Source organism: Accipiter gentilis, chromosome 18 (genome assembly GCF_929443795.1).
Source record: "Accipiter gentilis chromosome 18, bAccGen1.1, whole genome shotgun sequence".
NCBI lineage: Eukaryota > Metazoa > Chordata > Aves > Accipitriformes > Accipitridae > Astur > Astur gentilis.
The window spans coordinates 516,389-537,513 of record NC_064897.1 but is presented as its reverse complement, the minus strand read 5'-3'; the positions used below and the strand labels follow the sequence as shown (position 1 = coordinate 537,513).

Sequence of the window (21,125 nt, the reverse complement as noted above, 5' to 3'; positions counted from 1 at the left end):
CGAGAGGGTTTGATCTGCTTTTCTGAAGAGAGAGGAACGCTTCTGGTTTGCTTAAAACCAAAGCCAGAAGTGACAGCAGGAGTGAAGCCAACAGCTGAGGTTGAAAACTGGGGGGAAGGAGAGCAGATGCGGGTGTCTTTCAGCCCGGCCACTCGGTCGCTGTCTGCAGCCCCTGGGGACGAGCCCCCCCATGTGAGCCCGTGAGGAGGTGCCGGACGGAAAGGTGGGAGCAGTGCTGCACCAGACATCTCCGGTGCCTGCCGGAGGCAGGCCTTGGGTAGGGAAAAACAGCCCTGAGGGTGAAGCAGAGCCCTCAGTTATGCCCATTTACCGCTTTGGGCATTTCAGCTACACGGACATCTGGGCTACAGCCTGTGCATCAAGGAAAAGGTACGTACAACAGCAGTAAAGCATGTATAATATCTGGGAGACTGATACCACGAGGGCTTAATGACCCTGCTGGCCACCTTCCTTCCCCCTGAACTGCATGCAGGTGACCCAAAGCCTCTGGCACGTGCTGCTTCTTCAGCCCCCACGAACAGACACATGTCCTTCCTCCTCCTCCCACCCCGCTCCCCATCGGGATGTTACAATCTCATCGCTGAGTGCCAGCCACACCACACCCTTCTCCCTCCCCACCTTCGGTAAGCCCTTTACTTATTTCCCAGGCTAAGAGACCGGTGCTGTAATTACGTCTCTTTCAGAGGAATAATTTTTGCGTACGCTCTTGCCAGCACCTGACGCACAGACCTTTCCAGCAGCAGGACTCAGCCCTGGCTGACAGCTTGCTGGCTTATTTTGAAACCGGGATGAAGATGAAGCCACCTGTAGTGTCATAGCAACCCTCCCCAGCGGCTGTCCTCTCCCAGTTCAAACTGAAGCCACCTCACTGGCTGACAGACCAGGTAGGAAACTGCTCGTCAAATCAAAACCAGGCTGAAAGCACTTAAAAACTGTTTACTGAGATGATTTGCAGCTGTGACATTAGCTCACAGGTGATGCTGTTCTGCCAGGTGCTTTGAAGGATGATTTGCATGGTGCTGTGCTCTTTAGGGTGGCTGGGGTAGGTCATTTACCTCCTCCAGCCTGTCTCGGCTACCTGAAACTCAGCGTACCCCAGCTCTGATTTGCAAGCAGGGCTGGCTGGCATCCTTGGGGTGCTCACCAGGTCATTGCCTCCTTCAAGCACGGGGGCAGCTGTGCCACTTGCATGGCAGCGCTTTAAGGCAAATCCAAACCAGTGGCAGTTCACGCAGGGCTGTAAGCTGACAGTTCAGGAACTAATGATAAAATGGTCCGGAGGCACGTGCATGATCCAAATTCTGCTGTTTAGATACGTCTGCGTGTCCAGAGACAAAGACTTTACCGTCCCTGCGGTAGTGGCCCCACAGGAACTAAATCCTGGCTCTGGCAATCTTCCGGAGAGATCTTTGGGCTTCGGATCCTCCTTCCCCACTTCGTTACCGTTCCAGAGGGTGCTGGTGTATGGCAGCGCTGCGGGTACTGCGCTTGCCCTGCGCTTTTGCCCTACCAGCTCCTGTGATGTAGCTGTTTGCCCCTGACCGCTCCCAGCCCAGGTTCACGAATCCCGTCTCGCCTTCCCCTGCGTCGGACGCCTGCCTTCGCTCAGGGACCAGGTGAGGAATAGCACCTCTGGGCTCAGCGCCACGAGCTGCTGAGGGTGCTGCCCGCGCAGCTCGGAAGCGCAGAAAAACCAGGGTGGGGAGGGATGTCAGGAGGTCGTCTGGTCCAAACCCTTGCTCCAAGGAGGGTGAGCACTGACACCTTCAGCAGCAATTCTGTCTCATTAATCTAAACTCTGCTCAGTGGGGCAGACAAAAGTATCTTGAAGTCCGTTTTAACTTCAAATCTGATTAAGTCCTGTTCTTATACAAGAAATGGCTTAACATTATTGGCAGGGGGGAGCAGTTTCGGACTACTAAATTGTGGGGAAAATGTATTTCTTTTTAAAGCAATGCCAACATTTCTTTCATGGAAATGTTTGTCATAGGTACACTGTTTTGTAACATGTAAATAACATACTGTATCATGGGGATCGTAAAAAACACGGCTGGAAGGCACCTCAAAAGAGCTCGTGTCCAAGCCCTGCTCCAGGTAGGATTACCTCTATCTAAACCGTTCCAGTTTATCATCTAACCTGCTTCCCAAAATCTCTGGTGATCTTCCCGTGCAATTTCCCCCACCCTATAACAGCCTTCCAGTTAGAAGTGCTTTTCTAAATGAAAGCCCGTATTTCCCTTCTTCATTTGCGCTCATTAACAACTTGTTAAGCAACCATTTGCCAGGTATAATTTGGGCAAAACTTCCTTCTGCCTGAGGGTAGATGTGAAACTTGCTTTGCAACATGCAAGCAGCTCATCTGCGGGCTGCGTTTTGTTTTGCGTGGCGTGGGTTTTTTTAACTAAAATTTTTGGTTTCGCCTCTTCGTTGACTCGTGTCAGCTTCGTAACCGTCTGCCTCGGCGTCGAACGAATCGCCCACCCGGCCCCGCTCGCCCTCCTGCCTACCGGCCCCCAGCCCTTCAGGCCGGCAGGTCTTCGGCCGCCCTCGGGTCCGTACCCGGCTGCCGCCCCGCCGGCCGGGGGCCGTGCGCTGCCGACCACCGACGGGCACCCGGGCTCCGCCGGAGGTACCGCAGCGCGACAACAGGGAAAACTGCGAGGAATTACGAGCTCCCGACCGGCCGTGGGGCAAGAGGAGCGATTCCTGGAGGGGGACGGGGTGAGAAAAAGCCGTACGGCAATTTAAAACGCCTTCTTACGAAGGGAGCAACGCTGAGAAACCCCGAAGCCGCCACCCCCAGAAGCAGCAGCGGCCCTGCCCGCGGAGGTGCCGCGTCCCGGGGCCGTCGGGGGAGCGATGCCGCCCGCCCCGGGGCTCGGCCGGCGCCGCGTCTCCGGCGAGTAACGGCCGCGCTTCCCGCCGGCCCGGCCCGACGGCGAGGCCCCGGGAGGGGGCGGCCGGGCCCCTCCGGAGGCGGGACCGGCGCGGGGGGCGGGCGCCGTCGGCGATGCCCGGGGTGACGGGGCGGGGGGGGCGAGCCGCGCTGCCGGGAGGGCGCGGAGCGGCGGCCCCGGAGGTGAGGCGGGGCGGGGGCGACGACGAGGCGGGTCTCGGGGGGCTTCGATGTCCTTCCTCGCTCGGGGGGAAGCGTTTCTCCACGGGGAGCCGTTCCACGCGCGGAGCCCGCCCGCGTCCGGCGCGGTGCCGGCCAGCAGCCGCCCGGCGGGCCGCCCTGCCGTGCGGGTCGGAACCGGCGGCTCCGCTCGCCCCGTCGAGGCGAGGCGCAGCGGCCGGGAGGGCTGCCAGGCCGGGGAGGGGAGCGGAGGGGGGGGGCCGGCAGCCGGTCTGCCCTCAGCCGGGACCCCCGGGCGGCTCCGAGCTGGCTGCCGTGCCCGGTCGGAGCTCTGCGGAGACCGGCTCCTACGGCCCGGGCGGACGGGGAGGCCTCCCGCCCGGCGGCGGCGAGGCTTTTCGGCTGAGGTTTGCGAAGGAGAGCTTCTCTCGGCTCCCCGCGCGGCTTTGCGAGGGTGGCTGCTGCTGCGCAGGCATCGCTGTCGGAGGGAGCTGGCGAAGGTGCGGAGCAGCACCGCAGCCGTGGGGCCGGGGGCTCCGCGTACAGTGCCCGCCGCTGCCGGGGCTGGGAGGGCTCCGTCCCGCTTGAGGAGGGCTAGGCACGGGCTGAAACTGCGGGTCCGGGTGAATGGCAGCAGCCCAGTGGGAGGACAAAGAGAAAAGGGTCGGAGAAATGTGGAATTCTTCTCTGCCAGCGGCGACAGGCTGGCTTGGGTGAGAGGGTGGAAAGACAGCAGCGCTGGCGATGGGGGGTGTGGGTGGGAGGGTGTGTGTGCAGGTGGCCATCAGGTTCCTGGGCAGACGTGCCCTGAAAAACATCGGAGTCTGAGCAGGGATAAGGTCTGAGGAAGTGAGAGAGACTTGCAATAGAGCTATAGAAATGCTTGCTGGGTGGGGGAGCCCTTGTGAAAGAGTCGTAGGAAAATACATAACTCTTGTAACTATAGTAAGCTAAAACTAGCAATGCTGCTGAGAGAAGGCGAGTTTAGAAGCTTTGGCTGAGAAGGAACTGTCCCAGTTAAACTAACATGTTCTTTCCTAATAATGTACGAGAGGTTGCTCAGAATAGACTGGATGTTTCTTAACCCTGAAGAAACCCTCTCTAGCTTCTGCTGAGCTCCAACGGGTTTGCACTATTATTCATGGGTTTTGTTGCTGTGGAGGTCAGAGGAGCAAATCTTACAGAACTCAAATTCCCTTTTTTTGGGAATTGTAGCAATTCCAATAGAGTCTCGAAGCACGGGCTCTGTAGGAGGAAGCACTAACTAGGGAGTCATACGTGAATGCCCTTCTCTTGTTTGCATGCCCCTCGTTTGACCACGCAAAAATGGGAGTTGTTCTTGAGGGCCAGAGGGCATCATGCCCTTGGGTGAACAGCAATCTGCCTGCTGTCAGTTAGTTTTAGGTGCGTCATTCAGGTCGCAGCTGGTAACTACGTCCCAAGTTTTCCTTCTCATGGGACTTCTACTGGCTCTCAAGGCATTGGCTGTCTCCATCTGACAGTGGCTCTAACGAAGTTTTTCTTGCTCAGGAGTATCACAGGGCCAGGTTCAGTAGTTGTGGACTGTGAAGGCCTCGGTGTGCAATTTGGCATTACAACGGAGCTAAGTTCAGTGATACTAAAAGGATGCAGCCTCCTGTCTGCCTGTTCTTGCATCTCTCTCTCTGCCAGTATTTGTGCCTGTCTAACCCTGCAGTGGAGCAAAACCAGTTCTGGGAGCTATTCCAGTAAGAAAATAAAATCCTTCAGCGGAACTGGCTTTTTGGTGCTTTAGCTTTCAGGGCTGGTCACAGCAGGGTCAAAGAAGAGCCTGAGGAGGAAGGAAGTGGGGCCACTTTCTTTAGCAACAGTTAGCCATTGCCTTGGTTTTCTTGTGTTATCAGCAGATGCTTTGGCACGAGGTACTTGGGTGTAATTCTACTTCCATCTTACTTTTGTTGCATTTGATTGGTCATGAGTATAGAGAGAAGCCACCCTCTGTCGCAGTTACGATATAAAATCATACAGACGTGCCTGTTCCATCTATAGAGGAGAGACCAGACGAGCAGTGTATAGCGCTGGATACGTCTTGCTATCAGCGCTGCTGTGGTTTGGATCAAGTTCCAGTATGTGATGGCAGGAGAGATTGGGGACGCCCCTCTTGTCTTTATCATTTAGCTCCCTAAGGGTTGTGCTTCCCATCCTTGTTAAAAGCTTGGACTGTGTCTTCTGGCTTTGAGATCCCTTTCTCTGCTCTCTTCTGGGGTCGGTTTTCTTCACAGGCACTCCTGACCAAACAAACACTTAAAACTCCTTACTGGAGTTGCCGGCTCGTTCAGGTTCCAGAACAGATCCACAAATCTTATTTTGGGTGATTATTTTCACTGTGAAACAGGTGATATGTTACCAACTCACTTCTTCATTTGTCTCTACTGGCTTTTACAATTATCTTAAACCGGGGCTGGGATCTCTGCCCAACAGTTTAAATGAGGTCTGGTGGAACTTCAGATTATGGCATTGTGAACCAACCACTCCTCTGTGAGTGAAGGATTAAGTAGAATCATGTTAGTATTTAGATTTTTCTGTTAAAAAGGAGAGTGTTCACACTATGTTTTTGTATAATTGCACAGGACCTCCCGTCTGTGCAAGATATATGGGTTAATACCTCCTGATCTTTAACATGTTCAGCCTTGCAGTGGCTCTTTCAGATAGGAAAGTACTTCTTCCATATTCGCAGGAGGAAGGTTGTGTTGGAGGCAGAAAAACAACCCCCAAGATCCTTGAAGAAACTTAGACATTGGCTTCACTGTGATCTCAAGTTGGAGGTGAGATTTTATGCTTCAGTTTTAACTGACCTGTTCTTGGCCTATAAGAAACCCGTTCCAAAGCAGCAAACCAAATAGAAATCCCCTGAATCCATGTGTAGTCTGCTGTTGGACCATCCTTCCAGCGTGTCTCTGGATTTTAAAAACAGAGAAAGAAACTGTTGTCCAGATTAGGGGAAGGAAAAATCACCACATATTGGCCTATTAGGCTTGAAGTGTTTAATTATTAGTATGCTCTGATACACCGTATGTCTTCACTTGTTAATGCTGCTGGATGCCCGGTCACATACGTCCAACCTCCCCGTAGAAGTGGACAGCATCTTCAGTACCTTCTCTCCGTTTTGCAAGATCTGCTGTGAAGCCCTTGCATAAGCTCGTGGGCAGGAGTAACACTGGTGATTAACGGGATTTGCTCACTTCCTGACCAGGCGCGGTCCTGACTTCCGTATTCTCATAGTCCTTTCTATGTGCACGTCGTTCCAAAGAGCTGCTCCTTTTCTAGCCATGTGCCAGTATTTTCTCGAGCTGTGAGGGTTAAAATAGTGCTTAGACTTAATTTTATACACAGTTTCCAGCCCTGTTATACAATAAGTGTGCATGGCTTTCTACAAATACGCAGTAATAGGAAACTGCTATTTGAAAGCTGTTGGTGGCAAAGAGCTGTATCAGTTTGCTAGCTGATCTGCTGCTAGCATCTGTCCCTTTTGTCTGTTTGTCCTTTCCAGCAGCTTTCCGCAGCCAAAGTCTGCCTTCTTTTAAGTATTGATGAGGGGTTTATGTGGTCTGTTTCTTGAAAGCTGTGAGGTACAAAAGCTGAAATCTTTGAGGTACAAAACCTGCTCCTTTCAGGTAAAGAAGACCCAAATGCTAAGATCTAGAAAAAAGTGTTGGGAAACTTTTCTTCGTGGGATGCAGAGTAAGATGCTCCTGTACAATAGCACAGAAGAAGGGGAGATAGCAGTCTGACCGCGCACTGTAGCTGCGTTCCTCATTTTGCCAGGGTTACTCTACCCAGGTCTGTCCCTAAATGCTCCTGCTCCCCTTTGTGCGCCGCGGTGACCCTGGCATCTCCCCTCACTCCACTGCGCTCGTTCGCGTTGCTTGGTGCTCCCACCGAGACAAAACCCTTCACCGCTCTTCCAGGGACCTTGGTTTGGCACAGCGGAGCCCAGCGCCCCGACACTGTATGGTGTTACCCCAGCAGTACACTGGGGAGCCACGGGGGGCACTGGGGAACGAGGGGGCTGGGCAGGCCCACCCTGACCGACGCCAGCCCCCGTGAGCCAAGTGGGGCAGCCCTGGGACACGGTGGGCTCAGGCAGGAGCCCACATGAGACCCAGCCATGGAGGTGACGCAGCTCTGGGGTCAGTCTGTGGGGCAGGGTCTGGGTTGATGGGGTACAGGGCCAGACGTGGGCATGGCTGTAATGTCAGGGGCAAGAGCCTCGCCTCAAAAGCCCTCTCCACGTTTCTCAGCTCCCTCCCGGTTCCCTGCGTGCAACCTGGCTGCCTCGTACAGCATTTTCTCCTCTGCTGAGCAATTCCATCTTCTGTCCTGCCTCACGGGTCGGGGTTTCTGGGTCACTGGTGCTTGCTGGGGCCATCTCCGATTGCTGGCGATGCCCTGCGTAGCTGCTGCTCCCCAGTGTCTCCTGTGCTGGGCTAAAGGGCTGTGGCAGAGCGGGGAGGAAGGTGCAGAGCAGGGTGACGTGGGGGAGGACGCACCTGCGATGAGGAAGTGAAGGGGCTACGGTCCACCGTGAAGGAGGGATGGAGGTTCAGAAAGAGAAAATGACGGGTGGGCTTCAAATTACCACAGGGCTTTCCGAGTGGGGAGGCAGGTTACAGCTCCCACAGCACTGGGGTGCTGTACTCTGTGGCTGGCAGTGCTGGCCAGCTGTACAATACCTAGTGCTGGGGCTTTCCGGATGTTCTGCTGTTGTGTCTGTCAGGTGCGTGTAAATCTCGCCGCTTTATTCATGAAATAGGCATAGACATCTCAGCAAGACACCAGGCTGTAGTGTGTTACTCTTGCTTATGAAGCTTCTTGAAGAAATCAAGATCATTTGAGGTCCTTGCAAGGACATGCGGAGTCTTATGTTTCAATAAATAGTCTAAATACTAGCAACAGCTTTTCATAAAGTTAAGAAGAAAATTAATCTTCCTGGGGCTCTTTGGGTGTCCCTGAGCAGGTGAGGCCTGTGGGGCTGAGGAGCAGATATCCACTGGAGGGTCCTCCTGCCCTGCACCCCGCACCTTGGTGGTCTCGCTGCAGAGGTGCTGCTCCCACCTGCAGAGCTCCCTGGCAGGCTCTGGGAAAGCTGCGAGTCAGCAATGAAGTTGCCCCTTCAGCCCTGTATTTGTTTGAGCAGTTCAGCTCTGTGTTCGTTTGAGCAGGCAGTCACAATTTCAATAGTGGAAATCTCTGCTCTTGGATCGGGTAGCTAAATTCTCTACATGGACGCCGTGTGGAGCGCGAATAGGAGCGCATTCAGGGCGGTTACGTGTGAACCTGATACGTGCTGGTTGAGCGAAGTGCAAATAGCATATTATCATGAAGTGCGCAGAAGTGAACAGGATCAAATGCGTTATCTCTTGGGGTTTCGTATGTACAGTATTAGTATTGAGGGAAGCCTTAATAAGCAATATACTTGGATTCAGATTGTGTAAAAAGTCAAGGCATTTTAAACGTGCCAACTGTGGTACCTGGTGTACCCTTTGGAAAGGCCACCGTGTTTCCCCCTTAGGCTGTGATTGTGGGAATGGCTTCATACAAACCGACCCGTAACTGCTTCTGTACAATCTGTAGCACAGCGGCAGAACCAAAAAGCTCCAAATGTGAGTCCTTTGTCTACCTTTCTGCCGCAGGCTGCCTTATTCCAAGGATTTCTAGAGACCGCTCTTGACCATAACTCTCCACAGCGCATAGGAAGAGGTGTTCTGAATTGTTACTATTTACTGTCCTTGGCAAATGTGCTGAACTTGCAAGAGCAAAGGGGTGAAAGCAGAAGGGACAGTGCAAAGCAGTGCTGTGTATGGTCTTTGGACTGAAAGACGCTGCACACTTTGCTTTGACAATTTGCGTAGTCTGTAGATCTGTTTTTTTCCTAATTTGTTCTTGATGAAAGCTTTGCAAGCTCTAATTTTCCATTGTGATTGTAAGGAAGGAAATGCTTATCTGTAGCTGCTCTGAAACACAGTAACTGGGAACTGATTTATGTAAACTTTCAGGAGCTTTTTTTCCTTTGGTTATACATAAGGGTGCCTTAACACCAAATGTATTTGATGGGAATTACGCCCACTGGTTATTCTAAATTCCCTTAGCTCTAGATTCAAGCTTAATGTATTTAATTTTGGTGCACCAAATGTTACTTAAAGCCTACCTTGACAATTCTCCTTTGATACTAGTTTGAGATTTTAAGACTTCATATACTTTCTTGTGACTTATGTTTCCAGTGGCTTTTAGAGGAAAAGCTATAGGTGCACCCCCCAAAAAAACTTGTCATGGCTTTCTGAGAAAAACAAAAGCAAGGGCTAAAACCTGTCAGCGGAGAGGAATGGAATTATGGCTTTGACCATCTCCACGAAGCAGGAGCAAAAAGACTCTGGCTCTTTAATAAATGTTAATCTGGGAAAACATCCTGGACTCAATGTTAGGGAGCATATTTAACAAAGCATTTAAAACCAGCACTTTCCCTGACCCATGTAGAAACTTCTAAAAGTTCTAAACTTCTATTATGTCATCTTCAGTGAATTGCAGCTCTGTCTGCTGCATGCTCTGTGCCTTGTTGAGCCAACAGTATATTGCTTCAGCCATGGTTAACTCACCATCAGGGCTGAAATAGAAGGAGGTATCTGGCAGCATGTGAAGGACACTTTGTGGGATGGATGTTGTGATTGATGCTGGGATGTGGCACACTGTCCTGCACAGAAAGTACTATACTAAAGGTACTTTAAAATAACAAACAAGTTTCTTCTTGGCGTGTGCACCACAGTAAATGAACTCAACAGATCTGTCCTCTGCCCCATGGAAAGTGCAGCCTGGTTTCTGTGAGGGAGGACCTGGCTCTTGACTTTTGCTGCTGTGATACCTGTTTGCTGCTAAGTCATCTCTGCATTGTCCCACAAAGGTTTTAAGCGCCTCTTCCTGACAGGGTCAGGAAACTCCCTTGCTCAGAGCTTATTAATGTTTGCTTTGCTTTTTAGACACAAAGCACCTCTGAAGTAAAAACATGAGTGAATTTTGAACAAACGCAGCTGCATGTTTGCATTGGTGTGGCAGTCATTTCTGTGCTTGTGGTCACTTCCTCTTGCTTTGTTTTATTAATCAAAATTACGGGATGAGACTTCAGTGGTGTGTCACCATCAGCTGTCTTGTAGCTTCAGATAAGACTTCAGCAGATGTGATAGGAGGAAATGGAGCTTTTGCTCTAGCTCTAGAGGTGCTTGCACTGCCCTTGAAGGAGCCTGTGATTTCCCTGGTGCTTTCACTTTGTTGATGAAACAGCTGTTGTAATCTACTGCACCTATTTACTGCCTGAGATATTTCTCTGCTATTCAGCCACTGAGTATTGTTAAAAGAAATCGGGCTGGGACATTGCTATTTCCTTGCTGTTCATAAGGGAGAAGTGTTGAGGGAGCAGTCGTGCTCTCTTAACTACTCTCCCTCATATTTGTGCTTCAGTCAAGCTGTTCTGTGGAAGCTAAACTATCAGAAAAGCTTCGTATTTATTTTGTAGGTGGAATTTTCTGCCTCAGATACCTGAGGGAATCCCCCTTTTGGCAGAAACTTCTCCTTAGGTTGGTTTAGCTGCAACACAAAGCCTTGGTTTCTGGAGAAGAATGTATGGGTCGGTGGCAGTGCTGGGATGTCCTTGCCCTCCTGCTTAACTGGTAGATGGTCATTTGGCATGTGCTAAGGAGGCGTTTAGGGTAAGATGTTGACAGGCTTGAGCAAATAATAAAATGAGCTCTCTGGATCGTGAAGCCATCAGTAAATTGTTGGCAAGCCGTTTGCATTGCAAGTAGGTAAATGATGATGCGTCACTTAGGGTTGCTCATTTTCTTTGTTTGTTTAAAGAATTTCTACAGAATTGTACAGGGAGCTTTTGGAAGCAGTTGTTACCACAAAGGGAAATAAATACATGAGTCATTCAGGAGGTTAGTAACCTCGGCCACCTAACCTGTTTTATAACCAGTTTTGTTTGCACTAGGTAGTTAAGAACTGTTCACCAGTTGGTAATCCAACATCCAAACCCAGATTTCACCCTTACGGGGTGGGGGTGGGGGGTGGGGGAGCTAGGGACTTCTCTGTATTTAAACCCTACAAGGTACTCTCTATTAAGTGTAACTGGCAGGGTTTGGGGAGCCAGGGGCTGCAGGCGTGACCTGTGTGGAAAGGGGCCATGAGCTGCCCTGTGCCAGTTTCAGGTCATTCCAGCCGGCTCCAAAACAGACAAAACCAGCCCATTGCCCACCAAAACTGCAGCCGATGAGAGCAGCACACAGTGCCTCTGCTCGAATGTTTTTCAGAAAGGGTGGTAGCTGCTAGGGGCAGGACGCACATGGGAGGAGGTGCGTGAGGAGACACAGAAGGGCACACGTGAGGATGCAAAAAAGGAGACACAAGGAGTCACAGAAAAGGCCATGAAAAGGTGACATGAGGCAGGAGGCACCAAAGAACATGGGTGAGGGTAAATAAAGGGAGACACAAAAGCAAAGATGTGAGGAGACACAGGAGGAGTTGCAAGACGATGTGCAAAAGGAGATATGAGGAGATATGTGAAGAGATGTGTCTGGAGTAAAGGGAGGAAGTGGAGGACACACGTGGAAGGGTTGGGAATGTGGTTGGATGCCTGGCTGGAGATGCTCTCTTGGAAGGAAGCGCTCTGTGCTGGAGGAGGTGCCCTTGAGCGACAGCCACCCTTGCCAGGGCAGGGACACCCCTGAGGATCTGTGGTCTGTGGAGGACCCACACCGGGACAGGGACACCCCGGAGGGACTGTGGCCCATGGAGAACCTGTGCCGGGGCAGGTATGCACCAAGAGACTGCAGGCTGTGGAGGACTAGTGCTGGAGCAGAGGAGCAGTAAGAAGCAAGGAGCAGCCACAAGAAACGGTTACGCACTGACCCATAGCCTCCTGTGCCGCCTGTTGCCTCACTGAAGGAATTGAGACAGACTGAGTGTAACCCACAGGGATAACGAGGGAAGTTGAGAGTAGGAAGGGGGGAGGAGAGGTGTTGGACTGAAGATGAGCCTGGGGAAAGAGGAGAGAAGGAAAGGTGTTTCCCAAAGTGCTTGTTTAATTGTTGGTTGGTTGTCTCCCCCCCCCCCCCCCCCCCCCCCCAGTACCTGAATCAGTAATTAAAAACTTATGTTAATTTGTAGTAAATTAAATAAAGTGAAATTTCCCAAGGTAAAAATGTTTTTTGCCTATGGCAGTATATTCATTATGCTGGGATGTGAAGTGGTTTAGCAGTGCCATAGCCAAACAGTACAAACCCCACATGGGTGTAATCTGGGTAGAGTCTCCCTTCTCCGTGTTCATGGCTGGCATACCCCTGTATCGCTGCCTCTGTGCTTTGGTATTTTACCAAGTACAGCTTTCTAGAGAAGGGCCAGCACCAGCCAGTTGCAGGCATTCACAGGTGGTGATCTTTGAACAAGTTGAGTAGGCAAAAGCCATAGAATAGATGCAGTTTTGTTTGCAAACCCTTATATTCAGGCTGAAAAAGATTCATTGTGGGGCAGAGCTGGAGTAAACTTTTGCCATCGATGTCCTGTTTCTGCAGGGTGGAGTTGCATAGCCATCTCTTTTTCCCCCACCCCCAAACTCTGCTGGTGCAGTACTGCTAGCCTAGTAGTAACTATACCGTGTACTTCAGGTGTAATGTGGTTAAAAAAAAAAATATCAGTCCCTCACTCCTCTTCCTTCCAAACATGAGTGGAGCGTTTAGAATAGAGAGAAGAGGGGGAGGGAAGATGGCAGGGTCTTGCTATTTCTTGCAACTATATGGGAAGAAAGACTCTTAACGTGTGAAGGAAAGCAGAGGGCACGGAGGGGAAAGGCAGCTCACCGTGACTTGGCTGTTCCCAGGCAGGCCAGTGCCTGGTGCTGCCAGCCAGATGATGTGTCATTGTCTACAGGTAGAGTAGAAACGCTCCAAAGCGGTCTCTCTGAGAGACTGAACATGTGTTGAAAAATCATAGGTTGATATGGCTTTTGTTCAAATGGTGGAAAAAAAATTGAGAGAGAAAAAAATCTCAGAGGAGATTTTTCTTTTTTTTTTTTTTTTTCTTCAACTGAAGAACGATTAATCTGAAATGGAAAATTCTGTTCTGTTATTAAGCTGATCCGTACCTATCTGTAGCAGGCATAATGTAATTCTCTATTACATTCTGCACACTTCTGGTTTGTCTCACAAAACTTCTATATTTACTGTTGGATTGTATTGATTTTACTTCTTTTAAATTATGCAAACTTTTACCAAAAGGGAAACAGGCATTAAACCAGAGAAGACACTAAAATGTTTTGCATCTTTCAGACTTTTTTTTTTTAAAAGAGTATATTCCTTGTGAAACCTTACTGTTCTTTTTTTCTTTACTAAGAGCCTGCCACCACTTTGACTATGCAGGCTTTGAGGAAGGCATTGGCACACTGATGACAGTGCCCTTCAATTAGACTGTGCATTGATACACCTTATTTCAGACCATTAAAAACTGTTGGACTTTCTGGGAGAGAAACTCCGTTCTACTCTTCCATCTGCTGCAACATATCTCTTTATGGTTAAAACTACACTTTGGACTTCAGAGATCTAAACTTGGGGGCTGGCCAGGACAGTCACACTAGGCTTGTAAAAGCAGAAATAGCACTGTGTATCTCAGCTCAAATGCCTGACAGGAGGGAATATAGGTGTCCCCCTACACTTCAGCATACTGCTAGAGAAGGTCTGGCTCTGTGGGTAGAATAGGTGGGAAAAGAGGAGAATGTGTCTTTTAAAGACAACTGCTGTACTGAAGGCTTGATGGTCATGTCTGATTCTCTTTCACAAAGTGTGGTTTTAAATGCTGAGAGAAGGGAAAAACCTGTTTGTTTGTTTTGTTTTGTTTTTTTTTCAGTGGAGGAGTGTTAAGTACTTTAAGTCTAGAGGCTTAAACATAAAATTAAGAGCATGGCCAAGAACAGAAGTGCCGTGCAAAGGAACACAATAAAGACTACCATGTTGTGGAGCTCTGTAGCAAATATGGGACACAGGGTGGTTATCGAGGAATAAATGGAAGGGAAACAAATACCCTTCTGTGATTCTGGGAGCTGAGACCTCTTGACAGGAACAGATGATAGCACTGGGGTTTTAGATGAATTCTCAGTTTTGGGGAAGGCTGGCAGGTGGTTCTCCTCTGGGGAAATGAAACACCTCAGAAGCAGCTGTCCCGCTCACTGTCAGGTTTCAGGATCATTAGCATGGCAGCAAACTGGAGGACAAAAGAGAATCTAAAATCCCAGTATCTAGAATTCTTCTTGTACGTGTCTGATTTGAAAATAAGGGGCTGATGAAGATAAGATGGAATACATGCTGTATATCCTTACAAGTGGCAAGCACAGTGTGCATCCAGGGAGGTAAGGGACAGTCTTGGTTTGTGATAAACGGAGAGGTTTGACCATACTTTGTCTTTGAAGGAGAGTTATCTTTGCTAGAGGACAACATATCATACCAGATCCAAAAGCCCAAGAGAGGTGAGACTGCTGCTGCTCCATGTCCAGACAGTAGTGAGGCTGAAGATGTATTCAGCAGACACAGGCACGCAAAGCACACATATAGGCTACATATGTATGTACATATACATGGCTGGCCACGCAGATCGCAGGCAGACACTCAGAGCACCCAAGTGAATGTAGGCAGCACCAGCAGCCTCCTCCTGCTCCCCTCTCTGGCTGGCCAGGATGGGAGTCCACAAGTGAGAACATACACAGACATACATACAAGGTGGATCCCTCCAGCAGCTGGGCTTAGACACTCAGCCCAGTAGCTGCCCCTGGATCCCAGTCTCCCCAGTTGCTGGCACCGGGACATGCAAGTCCCGAGGGCGACAGCCCTGTGCCAGTTGCTGGTACAAACTGTCACACGCAACTGGCCAGGACTTTCCGTGTCCCGTAGCTGCCCCCTCTGTGCTCTCGCCCTTGGAGACACGCGGGTGCTCTCACACCCAGAGCTGGCCCTCAGGGACCCGCGCGCCCTCCTGGCTCCCAGGCCACTTCGTGTACTCATAGGCAGGTCCGCTTGATCTCTGCTACCCATCGCACACTTGCACGCCCGCAGGCGCTCCGGTTGCTGGTACCGCGGACATGTGGGACCTCTGACCAGCGGTCTGACCCCAGTTGCTGCGTCCACAGCCTGATACACACGTGCACACAAGATCAAAAGCCCTCACCCACGAAAGAGTCGGAATTTAGCAAGAAGACAACAGAGGCTGTGCTGATCAGTCACAGGGCACAGCCAGACAAGCGTACTGACCAGCAAGCTATTTACCTGCATCTAGCCCTTGTTATCCCCTTACACTTCTATTTTCCCACTCTTGTTCCTCCCAAAATCACCTAAACCCCTCCTTGCCCCACCTTTGGTTCCTTTGCTAAATATCTTGTAATAAGTCCTGTGCAATTCCAAACTGTTCTTCCCCTGCACACCGTAATATGTCCCGCCCCAAGGCAGTGACCCTCTTAGTCCGAAGGGTGATCTGGAAAGCTGCTTCTGGTGACCCTGGTGATGGGTTTCACGGCTGGACACTGGGACAGCCGTGGGAGGAGCCCAGACAAGGTGCTGGTTCCCCTCCAGTCCTTGATCTGGGATCCCGCCTGCCCTTGTGCTCCTGTGCTCCTATGGGCTTGGGCAGATGGGCCTTTGGTGGGCTGATGGCCCCTGTGACGGGCCTGGGAGTAGCCCGGCATGGTACGTTTGGGCTCCCCCTCCTGCCGTTGTCCCTCTGAGCTTTTTGTGCATGTGCAGATGAGCTTTGTCACGTAACCTCACAACCTGAATGTGGGCTGTGGTTTCTAATGGGGCCCCGTGGGCACTGTGGCAGCATGAAGAAGCCAGGATGCTTGTTTAAAGACGACCTAAGGGCATAATTCAAGCATGCCAGCATGAAGGAGAGTTCAGCATGTGGCTCTGCCATAGTACTGTCCTGAGACTCGTGGGTCTGTTGCCTTCCCTATCAATTTTTTTCTTCTTTCCTCCCCTTCAGATCACGACGGTTGTCTTGGGAGAGCAGGCTCTGACGGGAGTGAGAATGCTCAGGATGCCCAACTGCCTGCTAAAACTGACCAGGGTGGTGCTGAGCCACAAGCTCAGGGCTCTGTTTATCTTCGCCTTTAAGTTCATGTCCTTTGCCTCCATCATATTATACTGGAGAATCGCGGAGCACCCTAAGGGCAGAGGCCAGCTCTACAGCTTGCCTGCTGAAGTCCGCTGTGCTCACTCTGTGCCTTCTCCTCCGCATCCCACTGTCGGTGGGCCCCCTCTTTCCCCAGGGGACGTGTTTTTTGTGGAGACCTCGGAGCGAACTAACCCCACTTACCTGTTCGTGTGCTCCGTGGAGTCAGCGGCCCGGACACATCCTGAGACAAGGGTCGTGGTGCTCATGAAAGGTTTGGCAAGTGGTAACGCCTCATTACCCAGCCACTGGGGCTTCTCGTTGCTGAGCTGCTTCCCCAACGTGGAAGTCCGGCCCCTGGACTTGACAGAGCTTTTCTCTGGCACACCTCTGGCAAACTGGTACTTGCAGGCTCAGCAGCGCTGGGAGCCTTATTTCTTGCCCGTCCTGTCTGACGCCTGCAGAATTGCCATCATGTGGAAATTTGGTGGCATCTACCTGGATACAGACTTCATTGTGCTTAAGAACTTAAAGAACCTCACCAATGTGCTTGGTACCCAGTCCAAGTACGTTCTGAACGGAGCCTTTTTGTCCTTTAAGCCCAAACACAAGTTCATGGAGCTTTGCATGCAGGACTTTGTGGATAACTACAACAGCTGGATCTGGGGGCACCAAGGCCCACAGCTCCTAACACGTGTCTTCAAGAAGTGGTGCTCCATCAGGAGTCTTCGGAGCAGTACGAGCTGCAGAGGAGTGCGTGCTCTGCCCCGTGAGGCTTTTTATCCCATTCGGTGGCAGGACTGGAAGAAATACTTTGAAGTGGTCAACTCTTCGGAGCTTCACCGCCTCTTTAATAACAGCTATGCAGTGCATGTATGGAACAAGAAGAGCCAAGGGACCAGGCTGGAGATCACGTCCCAGGCTTTGCTGGCTCAGCTACATTCTCACTTCTGCCCTGCCACGTATGATATCATGAAGAAGGACTCTGAACGGCAGTGACTCAAGGGTCAGCTAAGAGATGTTGCCTGGAAGCCCACAAGTCTCCAGCTGTTCCATCGCAAATGAACCTTCTTTTGAAGTGAGGTGGTGAGAGTTGAGGACGAAAGCCATTTGTGGGTCGTAGGTGGAGCCTGTAGCTTCAGCTGATGTCTGTGCAGCTCTTTGTCTTGACTTTAGCTCCCTACCAGCAACATTTTGTTTCTCTGCAGGACCTTTCTTCTGCTCTGCTTGGTCAGGTAGAGAAATCTCAGGAGGGGAGCAAGTGCTGGGCCAATTGTGGCAGCCTCCGTCAGCCTTTCAGAGGAGTAAGGCCCCTTTCTATGACTGTAAACCTTGAAGAGGCCTTCATAGAAACGCGTATCTCATCACCTGATTCTCAGGGCTTCTGAAATGCAGTCCTCAAAGCAACAAAAGGATGGGAGAGCAAAGAACAGGAACTGAGGAGGAAGTTAAGGATGTGCTAGAGGAGGTCTCCTGCGAAAAACGTAGAGGAAAACAAAGAAAGAAAGGGCTAAAGCAACTTCTTTTTCTTTTCATTCCCTTCTCTTCTGAAGCCCTTGGTGGAGGAGACTTTCTCATGTCTGGTTTCAGGAGGGAGCAGGATGCTGCAGTCTCTGTTCAATGTCATAGATCTAACGACATGGAAATTTGGTGTGAATCGGAACACAAGGATCAGAGGCCAGCTCATTGTTTAGAAGGAGCTTTTGCACAGCAATGATTTATTTTATAGTAGTGGCAAATTAACACCCTACAATGAGCAGGAGAGCTCATCCAAATCACATCTCACGTTGCACCTGACGCAGGAAGAGCTGAACTATCTTTTACACTGAGTTTGTCTCTGTGACCAAATATCCATAACTGCGTCTAAGATGCACCAGATCTTTCAGCACTTGGATGGATCCTAAAGGAAAGTCATGGTATTTCCAAGTATTTCTAAGGTTACAGAGAGTTTGGTAGGGAACCTGTACTGTCTAAATTCAAGTCCATTTATGAGTCATTTATGGTGGACCTCTTCAAGTAGCCTGGAGTACTCCTGCAATTCACTGTCCAGGAGTACAAATCTCTCCTGGGAGGTCTTGAGGAGGGCAGTGGAAAACTTTACCCTGAGCATCTTTCTGAATTGCATTGGAGAAAGTTAACATATCTCTTGCAAGGTGCTGTTGTGCCTTTGAGGGTTCCTACCACAGAGGCAAGTTTGTTGGACAAACTGTGGGAGAAAACTCGTCCCTTGCCCTGATGCCCAAAAGGATGTATTTGTGCTCTTACAGTTCTTGTTGGAAAATAATGGAGAAAGACCAGCGAGAAACAAGAATGGTTGAGATGGTTGAGACCATCAGCATTGTTATGTTTGGTTCCTACCACAATCTAAAGGGGATTGCTGAGGCACATGAGCTTGGCACTATGATAGAGTTAATGCAGATGCGCAGAGCATTGGCCTTCTCCTCTCCTACACTACTAAGAGATTATGATCTCACTGTAAAATCTTTTTTGCCTCCAGTGTGCCTCCTCTTCTTATGCTTGGGAACAGCAGTGGGGTGGTCCAGTGGTCCCTTTGATGACCACAACTTGGTCAGATCTTCAATGTCACCTTGCCCCAAAGCAGCAGCTCTTTCACGCGATGCTTCCTGCAAGTCCTCTGAGTGCGACTCAAATGATTTCTAGATCTGCAGTTGTCTGAGGCCTCTTCTGTTTCCTAGGGCAACCATAAGCAGTGTGAGGTTTGCTCAGTTCAGCCAAGGCAGTGGTCAAAAATGTAAAAGACTGTGTATAAATTTCTCTGTCTCGGGTTTATTTGTCTCTTCTTTGATGATAAAAATAAGAAAGACAAATTGCCTATCACTTTTACAGTTCCCTGTCCCTCAGGGACATGGCCGTGGGAGCTTGAGGAGGGTGTGCACTTTTTTTTTTCCTTGGGTTTTTTTTTGGGGGGGGGGGGGGTTGGTTTTTTTTTTTTGTGGAGGCCAGTGCTGCTTTGATTGAAAGGTACCTGCCTGTGAGTTGGGCAGGGTGTGAGGTCTGTGCACAAGTAGCTACTCTGGAGTGAAGAAGGTGCTGGAAACACCCCTGCAGCAGCTGGCACCACATGTGTGTATGTTTGTAGTTTTGCCCCTCTGTTTGGCTCAGCTTTATGGTATATCCTGGAGGCATTCAGGATTTTGAATGTCTGCAGCTCTCCCAACACTGAACATCTTTAAGAGCAAAGACTTTGTGGGGAAACGGCAGATCCTCCTGACTGTGTAAGCATTCTTCAGCACACTAAGTGGTATAAATGGATGTTCTTTTCACTCCCTACTCTTACTATCACTACTCTGTGGGGGTTTTTTCACTGTTTTCTTTAGAAGCAGCCGCAAAATTGTCAGCCCTGGCCTAGTGTGTGGTCAGTGAGGCATGGTTTCTCCTACTGGTTCCTTCTGTTTTGGGCCCTTTGGGCTAAACAACAGAAATCCTAGTGAGCTAGGAGCCCCTGTCAGAGATGGTAAAATGGTGGCTGGTGATCATAAAGGCATCACAAGGGACTCCACTGTGGCAATACCATGAACTGATTATGGGATTGTTTGGGACCCATTGCAATGAGTATCTGGCTTAATGTACCACTACTTATTCTAGGAAAGTGCCTTTTTGGGTAAGTGGAGTGATTTTTTTGTTGTTGTGTTTCTTTGTTTTTTGTCAATGTTCCCAGGTTTGATAAGGAGAGAATCAAACCAAAGCAGCCTTTTTCCCTTTGTCTTGTGAAAGAAAAATAAATACAGTTTTTACTATTACTTCTCTCTGCCAAGATGTTCCATTTTGTTCTGCAAGGCGTTGGTGGTAGGTCTGAGCAATCTGTTAGTTATGCAGAAAAGCATTTTAAAGTTGTGTCCTGAAATGACTCACTAAAATTAGGAGCGTGGAATGAACATGAGACAAGTTGAGCATAAGCACACGTGGAAAGAAGGCTCTGCGGACCATGACTACATGCCATTTTGGGACTTGACCAGAGGAAACAGAGGAAAGCACAGTGTGTGGTACTGATTCCTTATCCAACCAGGTATCACCCAATCATTCATGACCTGCAATCTATCTGAAGCAAGGCATTTTAGTCTCACTCTGAAGGTCTGGATGTTATGGAATAGGAAGCTCCATGAGAAATTGTGTTGCTTTTTCCTGGGTGATGGGCTACAGCGTCCCTTAGTAGTGACAGTGTATGTGCTCGTGTAGACCTAGAAGTGGAAAGCTTGTGCTGCAGGCATTCATTTTCTCACCTGCCTTTCAGAGCCTGATGTAAAGACCCTGGAGCCCAGGGGAGCATTTGAGAGGCTGTGAAGGGACGGTGGGGTCTGGTGTGCAGAGGAGTTTTATTGTGACGCCTTGAGTCAAGAGCCAGGGAAACAGTTTCCCCTTAAGATGTAAAATAGTTGCCTGTGCTTTCTTCGTTGCTTATATGCAGTCAAGATGATGGGAAGTGGTGAGAAGGCACTAATTGTTTCTTGCCCCGTCTCCTTTGTCCTTGAGCTCATGAAGGTTAGCGGGTACACAGGTGTGCAGTACATCAAGGAGAGAAGCCAGGGGTGGGGGGTTGGAGATGCAAAATTGGACAACGCAACAGAAGAGGAGTAAGGAAGGATCAGTAGGGTAACCCTGGATCCAGTCTCCTGGGAAGAGACTGAATTATGATTACTTTCTCTGTACTGGCTGAGAGCTCTCCTATGCCAGAAGCTCTTGTGTTGGGGGGATCTGGGATGCGCAGGAAGTAGTAATGCTCTGTAGGTCTCATTTTCCCCCCGTTCTTCTCCTCCCTGTTTCTTCTCCCTCCTCCCAAAATGTGTAGTCCAGGAAGGCTGTGGTGCAAAGTAAGTCAAGAGCCCTTCCTGGGGGG

General features: G+C 50.1%; 2 protein-coding genes across 4 annotated transcripts in view; both read left to right on the top strand.

Annotated features, from left to right (window-relative positions):
- Positions 1-760: 760 nt before the first annotated feature.
- The window catches only part of LOC126047923 (lactosylceramide 4-alpha-galactosyltransferase-like), a 31,064-nt gene continuing 10,699 nt past the window's right edge, over positions 761-21,125 (top strand). The window contains exon 1 of one of the 3 annotated variants that reach the window (XM_049822228.1): positions 761-905. The gene's annotated coding sequence lies outside the window, so the exon portion shown is untranslated. Of the gene's footprint in view, positions 906-3,042; positions 3,101-5,824; positions 5,902-21,125 lie in introns of those variants that run through there. The other 2 variants (XM_049822225.1, XM_049822227.1) reach the window with 2 other exon arrangements.
- A4GALT (alpha 1,4-galactosyltransferase (P blood group)) lies at positions 3,031-19,166 on the top strand. The gene is made up of 2 exons (XM_049822223.1): positions 3,031-3,100; positions 16,142-19,166. The coding sequence occupies exons 1-2, from the start codon at positions 3,032-3,034 to the stop codon at positions 17,267-17,269; spliced, it is 1,197 nt and encodes a 398-aa protein (XP_049678180.1). The 5' UTR covers position 3,031; the 3' UTR covers positions 17,270-19,166.

Coding starts and splice junctions, on each gene's coding strand:
- A4GALT (XM_049822223.1), top strand. CDS start 3,032: ATGCCCGGGGTGACGGGGCGGGGGGGGCGAGCCGCGCTGCCGGGAGGG. Junction 3,101..16,141: donor GCGGAGCGGCGGCCCCGGAG/GTGAGGCGGGGC, acceptor CCTCCCCTTCAG/ATCACGACGGTTGTCTTGGG.